Here is a 16,382-nt window from a genome sequence, read left to right on the forward strand (position 1 = left end):
CTCCTGGGCAAGCACCCCAGACCCCCGCACCGGGCAGGCTCCTTTGCCTGCTCCTTTGGTTCACCAGGCCAGTGCTTGGTTCCTCAAGACTCAGCACCACCAGAACCATTTTTTTTAAGATTTCATATATATGTGTTAGCATACGGTATTTGTTTTTCTCTTTCTGACTTACTTCACTCTGTATGACAGACTCTAGGTCCATCCACCTCACTACAAATAACTCAATTTCGTTTCTTTTTATGGCTGAGAATAAAGATGCAGATGTAGAGAATGGACTTGAGGACACGGCGGGGTGGGGAGGGTAAGCTGGGACGAAGTGAGAGAGCAGAATGGACATATATACACTACCAAATGTAAAATAGATAGCTAGTGGGAAGTAGCCGCATAGCACAGGGAGATCAGCTCAGTGCTTTGTGACCACCTAGAGGGGTGGGATAGGGAGGGTGGGAGGGAGACGCAAGAGGGAGGGGATATGGGAATATATGTATACGTATAGCTGACTCACTTTGTTATACAGCAGAAACTAACACAACATTGTAAAGCAATTATACTCCAATAAAGATGTTAAAAAAAAAAAAAAAAGACTCAGCACCAAGGCTGCCTCTTCCATGAACGTACCCCCCACCCTCTTCCGCAGAGTTGCCTGCGGGGGGGGGGCATGGGAAGAAGCCCAACGGACGTGGATTTGAACCCCAGCTCTGCCACGTGCGAGTTACATGGCCTCGGACGTGTCACTTGACCTCCCAGAACTTCGTGTTTTATCTTCTGTAAATGCAAATAATAATGTCCGTCCTGCAGGGCTGTTGGGAAGAACAAACACCTGATATAGCGCTGGACACATGGTCAGGGTGAGGAAACACATCTTTCTTACTTTTTTTTGGCGGGGGTGGGGGTGGGGTGGGGTGGGGCACGTGGCATGTGGGATCTTAGTTCCCTGACCAGGACTTGAACCCGTGCCCCTCTGCAGTGGAAGCGTGGAGTCTTAACCACTGGACCACCAGGGAAATCCCACATCTTTCTTACTTTCTAGGAGCATTAGAAAGTTTTTTTTAATTGTGGTAAAATACAAATAAAAGAAAATTTACCATCTTAACCATTTTTAAGTGTACAGTTCTGTGGCATTAACTACGTTCACATTGTTAATCACCACCGTACATCCACAGAACTGTTTTCATCTAGCAACACAAATTCTGTCCCCATTAACACTAACTCCCCATTCCTGCTTCCCCACAGTCCCTGGCACCCTCCATTCTACTTGCTGTAACCCCCAGCATTGGGGCTGGCCTCTGTGACTGGTCTCCTTCCTTCTACCTGGTGTAGTGAGCTATTTACCTGTATTAATCCCCCACCTGGTCCAGAGGCGTCTCATATCCCTGCCCCACAGAGCCTAGTACAGGGCCGGGCCCACAGTAATACCAGCTCCAGGAAGAAGCGCAGAAAGCCTGAGGGAGATGAACAGACAAAGGGTCCTGTATGGGTTCATGGGTTTGTGGTCTGATTTTACATAGTGGGTGCTCAGAAAATATTGAAAGTCTAAAAGATGATATAAATGATTTTTGTTAACTTTTACATATTTTTTGAATGGGTAAAATATTTTAAATTCAAAAGCTACAAAAGAAAACACAGTGGAAAGTAAATGTCCCTCCACCCCTGTCCTCCAGCCCCTCACCAGAGGCAGCTGCTGTGACCAGTTTCTCCTGTATCTGTCCAGAAGCCTGTGTGTGTGTGTTCGTGCACTTACACACACACACACACCAGCACGCTTTACACACTGTTCTGCACATTTTCCTTTTATTCTCTTGTCTCATCTTTGAGATTCTTCTCTATCCTTCTCTATCAGTACATAGAGGGTTTCCCTACTGGTTTTTTTTTTTTTTGCTTTGTTTTGTTTTGTCTTTCATTTTTGTCCACACTGCACAGCCTGTAGGATCTTAGTTCCCCCACCAGAGATCGAACCTGGGTCCTTCAGCAATGAAAGCACAGAATCCTAACCACTGGACCGCCAGGGAATTCCTGCCCTACTCTTTGATAGATTCATTGAGTGGTGTATTTATCTTGTCACCTGTTTACACCGGTCACGTGATTTGTTTACTATGTCACCTGTTGATGAACCTTCAGACGTTTCCAAATTCTTGCTATTCAAGCAGTAATACAGTGAACAGCCCCAGGTCTCACTCACAAATGATTGAATTTTGTATATAGTTGTGTGTATGTGTTAATCCCAAACTCCTAATTTATCCCTCCCCCCCCTCCCCTTTGGTAACCATGTTTGTTTTCCATGTCTGAGAGTCTATTTCTGTTTTGTAAATAAGTTCATTTGTATCATTTTTCTAGATTCCACATATAAGTGATTATCATATGATGTTTGTCTTTCTCTGTTGCAGACAACAGAATCGTATTCAGCCTTAGAAGGAAAGGAATTCTGACACATGCTACAGCATGGATGAACCTTGAGGACTTTATACTAAGTGAAATCAGCCAGTCACATAAGGGCAAATACTGTATGATTTCATTCATATGAGGTAATCAGAGTACTCAGATTCACAGAGACAGCGAGCCCGTGGGGTGACCAGAGCGGCCTATCTAGCTGGACGTCCAGAAAGGGCTTCTCTTGGCCGCCAGAGTCCCTGCAGAGACAGGAGTAAAGCTGGGAGGAACCCAGATTAGACCATGAGTGTCAAGTGCATAATGGGGTGGGGGGCATGGGTCAGAGCCTGTCCCTGAACCTGGAGTGGAACCGAAGCCCCCTCCCCACCCCACAGCGTGTGTGTGTGTGTGTGTGTGTGTGTGTGTGTGTGTGTGTGTGTGTGTGTCTGGTCCTAGAGTAGGTAACGCCTGCGGTCACATCAGACGCTCTGACGGTCTGTGTGAATCCACGGGCGCGTAGGTGCATCTACAGACCGAAGGCACATCTGCGCAAGGACTGCAGATCACAATGGGCCCGGCAAGGGCGCGCCGCGGTGCTCCTAGCCTGGCGATCACATATTCGGATGGATGGGGCGACGCTGCCTGTTCTGATCCCTAACTCATTATTAAGCTCCTCGCTCTTTGCAGACGCTCCCTGCGCCTCCCCCGCTCAGGGCTGCAGCGGCGCAGGCGCCGGGGCCGAGCCGAGCGCCGAGCTGGGAGCGAGCAGCCGCGCGCCGGGCCAGGGTCCCGGGGGAGCAGGTGAGCGACCCGCGCCGCGCGGTCCCAGGCCCTTGGAGGAGACGCCGCGCCGCCGCGCTGCGCCGGCACCTCGGCTTTCCCTGCTTGGCAGTACCCGTCTTGCTTCTGTTGGCATCACCCCTCCTTCCCTTGCCTGGCATCCCTCCTCCCCCCTGCCTGGTATCTCCTCTCCTCCCGTCTGCCTGGCATCCCTCCCCCCACCCCGTCTGGCATCTACCCCCTCCTCCCCTTGCCTGGCACCTCCCTTCTTTTCCCTTCCTGGCACCTTCCTCTTACCTGGCACCTTCCCCTTACCTGGCACCCCCTTCTCCCTGCCTGGCTTCTTCCTCCCCTCCTCCTTTCCTGATCTCTCCCCCCCCACTACTGACGCTCTCCCTCCCCCTGCCTGGCACCTCCCCCCACTCCCTTTCTTGCACCTCTTCCATGACTGGCAAACTCCCATCCCGCCTCCTCTCTGATTCTCCCCCTTCCTCACCCCTGCCTGGCATCTTTCCCTCCTTCCCCTACCTGGTACCTTCCCCTTCTCCCTCCCCTGCATTTCCCCTCTTTCCCTTTGCCTGGCACCCTCCTGCCTGGTACCTTCCCTCCTCCCCAGATGCCTTGTACCTGCTCCTCCCCGCCTAGCACTTTCCCATCCTGCTTCTGACTGGCATCCTCTCCCTCCTCTCCACCCGCTGCCTGGCACCTCCCCTCCTCCCCCCTGCCTGGCACCTCCCTTCCTCCCTTGTGTCTGGCACCTCCCCCCTGCCTGGCACTTCCTCTCCTCCCCCCTTTCTGGCACCTCTCCTCCTTCCCCTCCCCTCCTCCCCACCGCCTGGCACCTGCCCTGTCTCCACTTGGCATCCTCTTGCCTGGACACCTTGCTCCCTTCAGATTGTCCCTCTGTCTCCCACCTTCCTGCAGGGCACCTCCTCCCAGCCCAGGGCTGGTAACATCTCCCCTGCTGGCATCTTCCTCCTCTCCTTGCCTCCCCTTCCTCCTCACCTTCTCAGAGTCGCCCTCTGGCCAACACCACCTACACGTGACCCTGAACTGCTCTCAAGCCCCGCCCCCTGTAGGTACTGCGCTGCCCCCCCCATCCCCGACTCCCCACCATCTGCCCAGGGACTCCAACTCACAAGGTGGGCTCTGACCCCAGCCCACAGCCGTCCTGCTCTTACATGGGGGTGAAACCAGGCTGTGCACACAGGGAGGGTTCCATGTGAGCTGAGCAGAGTACAGAGCAGGTCGCTCTACCTGCCGGCCACCCTAGATTCCCTTGGGATGTCCCTGAACTCCAGAAGTCATCCAGGTCCCAACCTGGCTGATGGTCCTCCTCCGCCTATTGCCAAGTCCCCCAAATTTGCCTGCCCCGCCAGGGCCTGGGCTCTGCCTGGATCCTCTGCTCTCGTCCATCTAACTCTGTCCTGCAGGACCCGCCTCTGACGGCTTCCTGCACTCACAGCGCTCCCACCCCACACTCCTCCTCATGCCACCCAGCCGGGCTGGCCCTCGCCTGCCCCCTCGTCCCTTCCTGCACACCTCCTGCCTTCCTCAGACCGTGCCAGGGAGTGGGTCCACGCAGCGGGCCCCTCAGCATCCTCAGGCCCATTGTGAGTCTGCCTCTGGGGCTTGGGGTCTGGCCCGCCCCTCCCACTGCCCTCTCCTTTCAGATCCTCCTCAGAATGGCCCTTGGTGCTGCAGGCACGGTAGGCTCTGGGCCCGGGCACCGAGGGGGCACTGGATGACTCCCCCACTGCAGGACCCAGCCACCTATGACTCCAGGCCTTCAGCACCCACCCGCCGTGGTACAGGTAGGTGCTGCTTCCCCCAGCAGCCCGGGAGCAGGAGCCCTGGGGCTCCACTGAGAGCTGGTGGCTCTCAGCCCCTGGTCACACTCCACGGCCCCCCTTGGCACTTCTGCCCCCGTCTGGACCCATGGCAGTGCCTCTTCTCATCCCCTGTGACAGCTGGAGCCTCTTCCCAGACCCTGCTGCCAGCTACCGCCACCGTTGCCCTCCCTCTTGCTCAGTGTCCCCTTACCTCCCACCGTCCCTGGGCCCTGCCTCTCAGAGCCATTGCAGACAGGGACGAGTGAGCCTGAAGCCAAGGTTTTGGTTCATGTGAAAATGGTCTAGTGCCCTGGCTTGTTCCACTTCCTCCCCACCCCCAGACCCCCAGACACACCTCCTTGCCCTCACGTGTGTGTGAGTGCACCCATGTGCCCAACACCCCCCACACACGTGTGCACACATGCTTTCTGCCAGTCAGGAGGAGCAGGGACCTGCTGAGCCCTGGCACAACTTGGGCTCTAGAAACCTACCCCCAAACACGTATGGTGAACACCTGAAAGCCTTCCAGGCTGCAGGCAGGGCTTTGTTTGGGTCAGGAAGGGTGGTGGTGGCATCCTGTTTCAGGGCCTCTGGGGCAGCCAGCCCTGCACTGGCTCAGAGGCACGCTCAGGCCCATCGCACGTCAGTTGGACCCTCCTGAGCCTCCTCCCGGCAGTGTGAGAGGAGGACAGCCTAGCTGGTCCCACGTTGGGTGCCCCTGGTCCAGAAGGAAGTGCTGAGGCCCCACGTGGAAAGGCCGCCTGCCCCAGAGCCCCATCCATCTGTGGGGAGGGAGGGGTTGGAGCTGTGGGTCTGAAGCCTGCAGCCTGGTCTGAGCTCTGCCGGTCCAGCCCCACCCGTCACTTTGGCCACCTCACCGGTGGGAGTCACCTGGCAACAGATGGGATGCTCTCAGGGCCCTGGAGGTGTGAGGGACCCAGTCCCCGCCCTCGGGCTGGCAGTCCAGGATGGGGAGCAGACTTGGCCATCCCACAGGAAGTGCCAGAGTGGATGACTCAGGCCTCCGGGCTCTGACAAGGGAGACGTCAGGAAAGCCCTTCGTAGGGGCAATTTGAAGTTGGCTTTCAGAGAACAGGAAGGTGGGGTAGGCTGGTCACTCGGGGGCAGGGGGTGGGCCGAATGAGAGTGCTTTTCTCAGCTTCTCCTCCCTGAGAGGGGGCAGAGGAACTTGCTTTCCTGCCTGGGCCGCTCTGAAGGCCAGGGCAGCGCCGCCCCCTCTCTACCCCGCACCCCTCTGGTCGGTGGGCCCAGGGCGGAATGGTGCAGGGCACTGGCTGCAGGCGGAGCCTGGCTGGCGCAGAGCTGAGCAGCCCTGGATGCAGAGAGACCAGCACCGGGTGCTGGTCACCACGGAAACCCGTGCAGTTCATCAAGGCCCCCAGACAAAGGTCCGACCCACTGGCCCACAACCTAACCACTGCCCTAGGCTAAGTGCAAAAGTGTTCCTTAGCTCGTGGGGTTGGTTTTTAAATGCAGACTCCTAGAGAAGAGGTGTGAGCTAGTATACTAAATACATTCTTCCCGGGCAGCTCTAAAGTTCTGGGGTGTCTGAAGGTGGAGGCCAGGTCGAATGGGGGGGCTGGCTGATGGGGAGGCAGCTCAGGGCCCTGGGAGGTACAGCAGAGCCAGGCCCTTACGTAGTGAATCCTTGTAAATTGCAGCTGATTTGGGGTGCACTGAGGTAAGCCCTCAGGGGCTCCCCAGCAGCAGTAGGTAGGTGCCCTGGGCTGTTTCCATCCTTGCCCAAGGGGGTGACCTACCTGAAGGGGGGGGCGGTGGGGGAGGGGAGGCTTGAGAAGACCGGGGGGGGGGCGGGGTTGGGAGGCTCTGGGAGCAGTGAGTGCATCGTAGTGACACCTGGTCCCCGAGTGGCCCCAATCACGAGGTTCAGTCTAGGATTCCTGGGAGTCGGGAGCCCCGACCTCCCCATGTGATGAAGGTGGTGAGGGGCGAGGTGCTGGGGGAATTTTCTGGCATTTTATTTTGGAGTCACGTTGACGTAAAATTGGCCTTCATTCCGTGCAGCGGGGAGCCGACTTTGACGCCCGGCGGCTTGGGCACGTGCTGTCATTTGGATGCTGACAGGCCCCGCGCTAGCGTCTAGACAGCACGGGCGGGCGGCATGGGCCAGGCGTGCAGCAGCTGGAGGCTGTGTTCGCCCCAAGTGCCTGCGGTGTGATTGCGAGTAAGAGCTCGTTGTTAGTGAGCGTTAAGTGGCAGAGGTAATGAGCTGAGGTGGCACCAGGGGGAGGTGTCACCGGAGGACGCAGAGCCGCAGACATGCAGGACGAGCAAATGGCTCTCCTCTTTGGCTGGATTCTGAGCCCTCTTGAATCACTGGTCCAGCCTGCTTCTGGGGGGCATTCAGCTGAGGGAGACTTTGGGGGTGGGGCTGTGGCTCTTTGGGATATGCAGACCCTCGGTAACTTGTAGGGACCCTACGGGGGTGTATTTGGGCCCCCGTAGCACACCTCAGCCTGGCCCACCTCTTGATTTGCTTCCTAACCTGTGAAACCCATTTCTCTGTGCCCCAAACTCACTTCCAGGAAATTTGAGAAACTGTCTCATGAGCATGTGGCCACTCATGCCTTTACTGGAATTTACAAACTTGGATCATCTCCCATGTCAACCTTCTTTCCAGACTGAAGAACATTCTGGGGCTTGGAGTGAGGAACAGTATGCTGTGAGGGGGGTGGGGGAGAAAAGATGCAGGAAGATGTACTCGCCTCATTCCAAAGGAGCTTGAGGTAGTTTGCAAAGACACACATAGTGAGGAAATCAGGACAGAGGAACGCAGGGTAGGGAAAGGATGTTGTAGCCAAGGAGGAGGTTAGTGGACAACACGCAAACCATGAGGCCTGCAGCCCCCTCTCACAGCGGGAACACATGAGGGGTTACACTGCCTGTAGGACAAAAGTCAAACCATTTGCCCCAAAAGACTGTGATTTCTGGCCCTGAGACCCCGAGAAGTGTCTCCTGTGTGATGACATGCGGGGGATTCTGTGTGACAAGTTAAGCAATATCCTCAACAATTCCACAGCAGTTTCCTCGGGCTAAGCCCAGGGCTGACAGAACATCACACGGCTGTGCAAATACTGCTGACCGTGCTCGATCCAAAGATAAAATTTAGAACAGCTAGAAGAATGCCTTGCCTGTTAATATTTACAACAAAGTTTCCAATGAATATCAGGCAGCAGGCAAGTTTATTTAGAATTGGGAATCAAGTACAGAGTTATCAATACATTCTTGGGCTAAGGGGACTCTCCTCATAGGAAAATAAAGACCTTGATCAGCATGTGTGCCCAACAGGTGAGCTTGGGTACAGGGAGGGACCAGTCACACCCCTTACCCCCAGGTCCTGAACCCACTGAGAACGAGACACAGATGGCAGGCATTTATCAACTTCATGGCAGGGAAAGCTAGACTGAAGAAAGAAGCCTGAACCTGAAGCCCAGATGTAGAAGGTGGACCTGACACCCTAACCTTGGGTTTGCTTACCTGGTGCAGGTTAACAGGAGGAGATAGGCAGCCTCCTGTCAGCAGACCCCCCCTAAAGGGGAAGGCAGGCCACGGGGGACAGCCGTGACTTCACCTCCCCCCTGACCCAGGAGAGGAACTTGTCCAGAAGGTGTCAGACCCTCACCACCTCATTAGACAGCCCCTCCCAAAGGGAAGAGAGGTGAGGCGAGGTGGCAGAGGATTATTCCAGAGTCTTGACTCCTGAAGAATAGATTAGAAGCCTCCTTGTGAACACATGATGACAAGAGAGCAGGGTCCCCTTTGCAGTGGGGGTGGGGCCATCCACGTTGCTGGACAGTGACATCAAAGCTCAAGTTCCGACTTGGGAGTGACCTTTGACCCTACCCCTTCCTCCTCTCTCCATCGGGACAATCGTTTTATTTGATTTTATTTCCTAGACACATCTCACTTCCATCCACTTCTTATTCCCCACGTCACCACGCTAGTGCATGCTGCTGTTGTCTTCCGCCTGGATGACAACTGGTGCCCCACACAGGGTCTGGCCCCTTCCCCCCAGCCCCAACCCATCAGACTAGCCAAATGGGCTTCTTGTAACACAGGCCTGATCCATTGCGTCTTCCGTTTCCTTGAGGGCTTCATATATGCTGTTTCCTTTGCCTGCAACACCCTTCCAGCTCCCTTCACCTGCCTAAGTACGTGCATCATTCAGGTCTTGACTTAAATACCACTTCTTCCAGGGACACTTTCTCCCACTCCAAGGTGTAACGTTCCACCTTCTTTTGTCTTGTAGCATGTACCAAAAATTTCAATATTTCATGGACGTGCTCCTTAAAGGCACAGACTGCATTTGTCTTGTTCAACACAGTGCTGAAAAATATATATATGTATTTTTTTGGCCGTGCGGCTTGGGGAAACTTGGTTCAACCAAGGGTTGAACCCGGGCCACAGCAGTGAAAGCACAGAGTCCTCACCACTGGACCGCCAGGGAACTCCCTGTTTCTTGAATGAATGAGCGGATGAATGAGGCAGTAGGGGAGAGGAGGTGGCCTTGACAGCTGATGGTAAAAGGAGCCTGAGATCCCTCTGTACCGTTGGCCCCGCCCTCTCTATACCCCGACGACCCAAGGGTGGGCCATTCCTGCGTGCCCGCCTTGACCTGCTGACACCTGAGCTGCTCTGTGCAGGTGCTCTTGGCCCACGCCCCGTCAGTCCCTCTCCGGTAGGAACTGTTCACCATGATCAGGGAAGTCCATCCCCTCTTCAGTTGTTCTTGTGATGAGGGAGGTTCTTCCTTCCTGTGACCTCGGTCTTGCCCTTGGAGTTACAGAGAATGAACCCCTTTCTGCTTCCGCGACATTTGCCCTCCTCCGGACATTTGGAGGCAGGTCTCCCACACGCCCTGCGTCTACTCTTGGGAACATCCAGGTCTGGCGTCTTCAGATGTGCCTTACCTGGGGGCCTGTGCCGGCTGCTCAGACCTTGGCGCCCACTGGGAGAGCTGGACGGGGGCGGGGCTGTCTAGACAGGCTTCAGAGCCCCCAGGCCTCCTTAGAGGCTGAGCTGTGCCCTTTACCTGCTAGGGAGACTTAGGGAGACACTTAGCTCCCTGGGTCTCAGTGTCTCCTTGTGGGACAGGACTTAATCCCCTGCCTGTAAAGACTCCGGGGGAAGCTGAGTACCAAGCACTCTGCACGAGGCCCGCTCGCCATGGATGCGGGGAGCGCCCCTCATCACCGCTGGGTTAAAATGCGAAGCTGGGCGCTGTCCCGGCTCCAGGCGTGAGCTGTAGACCCCAGAGCACTGGCTCTGGTGACCGACCGGTGTCTCCCTGGTTTCCAGGCCAGCCCGCTGTCCTCACTGACACCGTTGCCTCGTAAAGGCTAGAGTCAGCGAGAAGCCCCGGGCTTTCCACCCACCAGCGAGAAGGTTGTCTCTGATCCCGGTTCTGAGAGCTCAGATGCAGAGTTACCCTGTGAGCGTTCGCCATCTTTCCAGACAGTAGCTCGCTATCCAGCCTGATGCAATCGGTGTGTTTGCGAGGCCTGCCTTCTTGGCCTTTAATGACGTTTTTAGTTGGAGAGAAAAAAAAAAAAAAAAAAAGTAAGCCAGTGGAGCCCAGGAGAGAGCCCTGTGGTCCTCGGTCTCTCCAGGGCTGTGAACAGATTCCTTGCAGTCCCAGCAGCTGAATCAACAGCAGGGGCCCAGGTGGGTGGGCTTGGGGGAGGTGCTGCAGGAGTGGGGGAGGGTCCTGCTGGTGGGGGCGGGGCCTGAGTAGAGGGAGGGGAAGCTGAGCTCCAGCTCTGTCTGTAAATCCCACTCCACCCCTCCCCCACCAGCGGGAAGCATCATCGTGCTTTTGCTTTTTCTTGCCTCAGTTTCCGCTCTGAGCCCCGACTTTACCACCCCTTCCCCCATTTTACCCAGACCTCTGCCTTCAGGAGAAAATCCAGTCTTAGAAACCCTGTCGAAAATATGCCCGCTGGGTGGTCGACACCCCATCTGTCAAGACTGCCCCCCAGCAGCCCTCACTTCCTCCGCAGCACCCAGGACTCCACAGCAGCGACTTCAGGAAGGGGAAGGGAAGGGAAGCAGGCTGGGGTCAGAATAGTAGCAGCCGGTGTTGACAGAGGGCTTATTGCGGTTTTAAGACTTTTACATGCTTTAACTGATTTGTCCTCACCGCAACACTGTGAGGTAAATGTTATTATTGTCACCACTTTTAAGATGAGAAACTAAGGTGCAGAGAGGTTAAGAAGCTTCCCAGTGGTCGGGGAAGAGTCCCAGCTGGGGTCTGTCCACTGCGTCTTCTGAGGTACCATGACCCAAACCTTGGCCCTCAAAGGGCAAAGCAGCCAGGCCTCTCTACGGGCCAGCATCCCCTGTTCACCCCAGCTCTGAGGCCCAGGTCAAGGGCTGGTTGTCATTGTGCACGAGGCCCACACCATTTCTTCCCATTAATTGCTGGGTCCCTAGGGGCGTGAGAGATCCAACCCCTAAAACAGGGAATGGGGGTGCGGTGGATTGCAGAGCTCGCACCCCTTCAGAAACAGACAGCCCCTCAACTCCATCTGTGTTGCCAGATTTCCAGCGTTTTAAGAGATTCTGGGAATCTGGCTTTTTATATGAAATCTTTCCATTTTTAAGATTTTTTAAAGTGTTTAAGACACACTGTGGGCTAAGCGAAACCTGTCCGGCTTTCCCAGTTTGCAGCGTCCACCGTGAGCTTTCCTTACCCCGTGACCTGTCACCTGTCATCTCTTCTGGCCTTCAGGCCCTGAACCCCGAATCAGTGTTTCTCAGTGGGCCCCAGTTGAGACACACTGCATGAAGAGTTGCTGTCACTTTGGGTGGCCTCCTGCCGTCAATGAATTATAAACGAAATGCAGAGTCTTGTCAAACACTTGAGGACCCTCTCCGAAGTAGAGAAGCATCACTCATCAGTCCTCAGGGATGTGCTGCTAATGAGAAGGGCCAAGGCTTTTGGAGATTCTCCCTCTCAACTTGTCCATGTTGTGAACCCAGAGCAGTGGCTGCTGAGGGAATTCAGGGTACTTTTGACAACCAGCGTGAGAGCAGTCAGAGGGTGAGCAGAAAAGAACGCTGGCCTTGAGATCAGAACATGGGAGTTTGAGCCCCTTTGACACTAGTTGGCTGTCTGGCCCTAAGTCAGTCATTAACCTTGTGTTCCTCATCTTTAAAATGGGTATACTAATAATATCCAGCCCTTTCACTTCCTGGGATGTTGAAAGAACCAAGTTAAATCATGAATATTGAACTGTTTTGTAGCCTATTAAGCTCCATAAAGATATATGTGTTAATTTGGAGGCGTTTGACAAAGTCTCTCCCAGTGTCTTGAGTATGACGCATACAAGTGGCCTGAATGCAGTGGTGTGCTGGTAAATACTTAACAACTGGCTCTTGACAGGGTGGGAAGGGGGAGATGAAATATGATTTGCATCATTTGCTAATGTCTGTGGTATAAATACTCCTACCGTAGCTGATTTTAAACTACCACCATGACACTGCAGCACATCACTGGATATTACTGTGATTGAGTAAAATTGCTGACAATTGAAGACTAATTCCAAAGGGTGTAGATCATTTGGAGAGAGGGCTCTGTCCTGGTGCCTTTTTCAATACGTTCAGTAAAGACTTGGATGAAGAGAGAAGGTCACACTCACTGGATTTATGAATGATGCACAGCTGGAAAGGATGGTAAATATATTGGATAAGGGAATTGAGATCCAGAAGCTCTCAAGCTGGAATAACGGGTTAATTCTTACAAGAGGAATATTCTTAAATTTTTTTAAAAATCAATTTATTTATTTATTTATTTTTGGCTGTGTTGGGTCTTCGTTTCTGTGCGAGGGCTTTCTCTAGTTGCGGCAAGTGGGGGCCACTCTTCATCGCGGTGCGCGGGCCTCTCACTATCGCGGCCTCTCTTGTTGCGGAGCACAGGCTCCAGATGCGCAGGCTCAGTAGTTGTGGCCCACGGGCCCAGTTGCTCCGCGGCATGTTGATCTTCCCAGACCAGGGCTCGAACCCGTGTCCCCCGCGTTGGCAGGCAGATTCTCAACCACTGCGCCACCAGGGAAGCCCCAAGAGGAATATTCTTGAGTCCAAAAAGGCAACTTTACAAGTATGGGATGGAGAGACATGTTTTGGCACAAAGTAGAAAGAGAATCAAGTTTTTAATTGACAGGAAGTTCAGTACGAGTCCAAAGTGGGATGGGTGCTTACCAAAGGGTAATACATTAGTAACAGTGAGGACTTCATTCAGTCCTCTATGACTTAAAGACTATTTTCACATATGCCTTCTCGTTTCTATTTTGCTACTCACAGTAACGCAGTGAGAGAGGTGCGATGATGCTATACCCATTTTAGAGATGAAGCGACTGAGGCTCAGAGAGGTTGGCACTTTTGTCCTCCTGTCAATAGGTGGTGGAATAAAGACTCAAACTCAGGTCTTCTGGCCCCAGATTCTGCCCTGTGTTGTGCTCATGAGCATTGTTTTTTTGTTTGTTTTATTGGCGTATAGTTGATTTACAATGTTGTGTTAATTTCTGCTGTCCAGCAAAGTGATTCAGTTACATATATATACACATTCTTTTTCATATATATATATATATATATATATATATATATATATATGGTTTTTTTTTTTTTTTTTTTTTGGCCACACCACACAGCTTGTGGGATTGAACCCAGGCCCTCAGCAGTGAAAGTGCGGAGTCCTAACCACTGGACCGCCAGGGAATTCCCATCTTTTTCATACTCTTTTCCATTATGACTTATCACAGGATATTGAATATAGTTCCCTGTGCTATACAGTAGGACCTTGTTTATATAAGTCCATTGTTCTGAGTGCCCTGCGTTCTGTGGCTTCAGGCAAACCAGAGGATGTGAAGGGAGGGGCCGGGTGGGATATGGACCAGCAAGGAATAGTGAGGAGCAGTGCTGGGGGAGGATTACTTTTCTAGACCTGCTGTAACCAAGTACCAGACTGGGCGGCTTTAACAGTGGAAATGTATTTTCTCACAATTCCAGAGGCTGAAGCTGGAGATCAAGGTGTGGGCAGGGCTGGCTCCCTGTGAGGGCTGTGCGGGAAGGCTGTGCTCCAGGCCTCCCTCCGTGGCTTGTAGACGGCCGTCTTCTGCCTGTGTCTCCTCACATTGTCTTCCCTTCGTGTGTGTCTGTCTCTGTCCTAACTTCCCCAGTCTTATGACACCAGTCATATTGGATTGGGGTCACCCTAGGGACCCACCTCATTTTAACTTGATTACCTCCTTAAAGACTCTCCGAATAAGATCGCATTCTGAAGTACTGGGGGTTAGGACTCCAACAAATGAATTGGGGATGATGGGGGCTGGAGGGGACACGCCGTTCTCCCATGACAGAGGGACTTTGAGAGCTGCCGTCAGAATTTGGAGTCATGTCTTATGAGGGAGAAGACTGTGCTCTAGGTGGCCGGAACCTCCAGGAGGTGACCCCGGGTCACACCCACCACAGGAAGAGCCAGGGCCCCCGAAGGACAATTTGACTTGCTGCCACCGTGGACTCCCTTGGGCCCCTTGGCTGCCGGGACACCGGCTCCACACCTGGCTCTAGCTTTCCGCACGTGGGAACGCGTGGAGCCGGAGGGAGGCCTCCAGCACCTCTGTTGCCACAGGTGCGCGGGCAGGCAGTGCACCCTGGCTCGGCGGCCGGCCCACAGCCGACTATGGGCAGCTCTGCCGCTGCTGCTCAGCCCCGGCGCCCCGCCGCCTCCGCCAGGGTTTGGGCGCAGCTCCTGGAAACTCACCGATCCCACCGTCACCCTGGGGCACGGCTGCAGCTGCTGGCTGCTCCACCGCCGCCATGGCCCCCCCACCAACCCACAGCCCCTCGGAGGAGGTAGCCGTCGGGGGCGTTGGCCTCGCTTTCCCATAAGGAAGCCCGGAGCTCTGGCGGAGGGCACTGGCCCTCTACTCTTCCCTCCTCGGGCCGCAGCTGTGGTCATCCCGGGGCAGGAGCTGACGTGAGCTGCTCAGTCTCCCACCCTCTCCACACCCTGAGCCCCGTCAGTCCCCATTCGGTCCTCAGACTCAGAGTCCCAAGGGCTGTGACTGTGTCCACCGTGTGAACCAGCGGCACTTCGTACAAGACGGCCACGCAGTAGGGGACGGGGGCGGGGAGGAGGCCCTGCTTTTCCTTCAGATGCCTCCATCGGCAGCTCCCAAACCTCGGCTTCCCTGGGCCCAGCGAGCGGCCTTATGAATTCTTCCTGGATTTCCCTCCAGTTGACTCACTACTCGTGGTGGCTTCTCGATGTCCCCCCTCCCCTCCTTTCCTGCAGCCCCTCCCCTAACCAAGTTTCTACACGGGCTTCTCGTGTAAGACCCACGCTGGATACTAATGGCCGTTCTCTGCTCAAGAAAGCTTCCAGTGGTTTGGGTAGAACCCAGGCTCCCCTTTGGCTCCCTGAGCGTCCATGATTGGCCAGTATGAATAATCACCTGGCCAACCCCTCACGCGTACCCTCCCTGGCATTTGGGACAGCCCGCAGGTGAAGGGCTCTGAGGGCTCCTGTATTCACTAGTCCCCTAGCTGGGGGTTGGTGGGCAGCAGGACCACCAGGACCCAGAGGTAAGGCAGGGCAGCGGCGGCCGAGGCCCCCCGGGTCTGGCAGTCTTAGCCTCGGAAGCCAGTGATAGCAGACAATTCGTTAAGTGTTTACTGTGTGCCAGACACTGTGCTGAAGTCTGCACATACATGACTTCTTTTTACTTTTTGGCCGCGCCTTGTGGCATGCAGGATCTCAGTTCCCCCACCAGGGATCGAACCCGTGCCCTCTGCAGGGGAAGCGCGGAGTCTTAACCACTGGACCGCCAGGGAAGTCCTTATACGACCTCACTTTAATCCTCACATCCACCTGTGAGTCAGGTGAAGGGCTCTGTGTCTTGCAGACAGGGAAAATGAGGCTGACAGTGACTTGTTCAAGGTCATGATCACTCAGAGGCTGCACCAGGCATGACATCCCAAGACTGTCTGACTCTAGAGCAGTGGTTCTCAACCCTGGGCAATTTCACCCTCCAGGGACAAAGGACAATGCCAAGAGATGGGGAGAGGAACGTGCTGGTAGAATTTACTGGATAGAGGCTAGAGATATTCCTAGCATCATTCGATACACGAGACGGCTCCCACAATAAAGAATTATCCACGGGACTTCCCTGGTGGTCCAGTGGCAAAGACTCCGTGCTTCCAATGCCAGGGACTTGGGGTCGATCCCTGGTCGGGGAACTAAGAGCCCATGTGCTGCGCGGCGCAGCCAAAAAAAAAAAAGAATTATCCAGCCCCAAAATGTCAACAGTGCTGGGGTTGAGAAGCCCTGTTCTTGAGTCCAAGCTCAGAGCCATCACACCA

The 16,382-nt window shown here is 54.6% G+C and overlaps 1 protein-coding gene across 1 annotated transcript in view; it reads left to right on the top strand.

The window, feature by feature from the left end:
- Positions 1–3,048: 3,048 nt before the first annotated feature.
- The window catches only part of SMARCD3 (SWI/SNF related, matrix associated, actin dependent regulator of chromatin, subfamily d, member 3), a 33,013-nt gene continuing 19,679 nt past the window's right edge, over positions 3,049–16,382 (top strand). Inside the window, exons 1-2 of the mRNA XM_057549682.1 lie at positions 3,049–3,168; positions 4,821–4,961. Coding sequence (XP_057405665.1) covers positions 4,923–4,961 — 39 coding nt within the window. The 5' untranslated portion in view covers positions 3,049–3,168; positions 4,821–4,922. The remainder of the gene's footprint in view (positions 3,169–4,820; positions 4,962–16,382) is intronic.

Source organism: Balaenoptera acutorostrata, chromosome 7, assembly GCF_949987535.1.
Source record: "Balaenoptera acutorostrata chromosome 7, mBalAcu1.1, whole genome shotgun sequence".
Classification (NCBI taxonomy): domain Eukaryota; kingdom Metazoa; phylum Chordata; class Mammalia; order Artiodactyla; family Balaenopteridae; genus Balaenoptera; species Balaenoptera acutorostrata.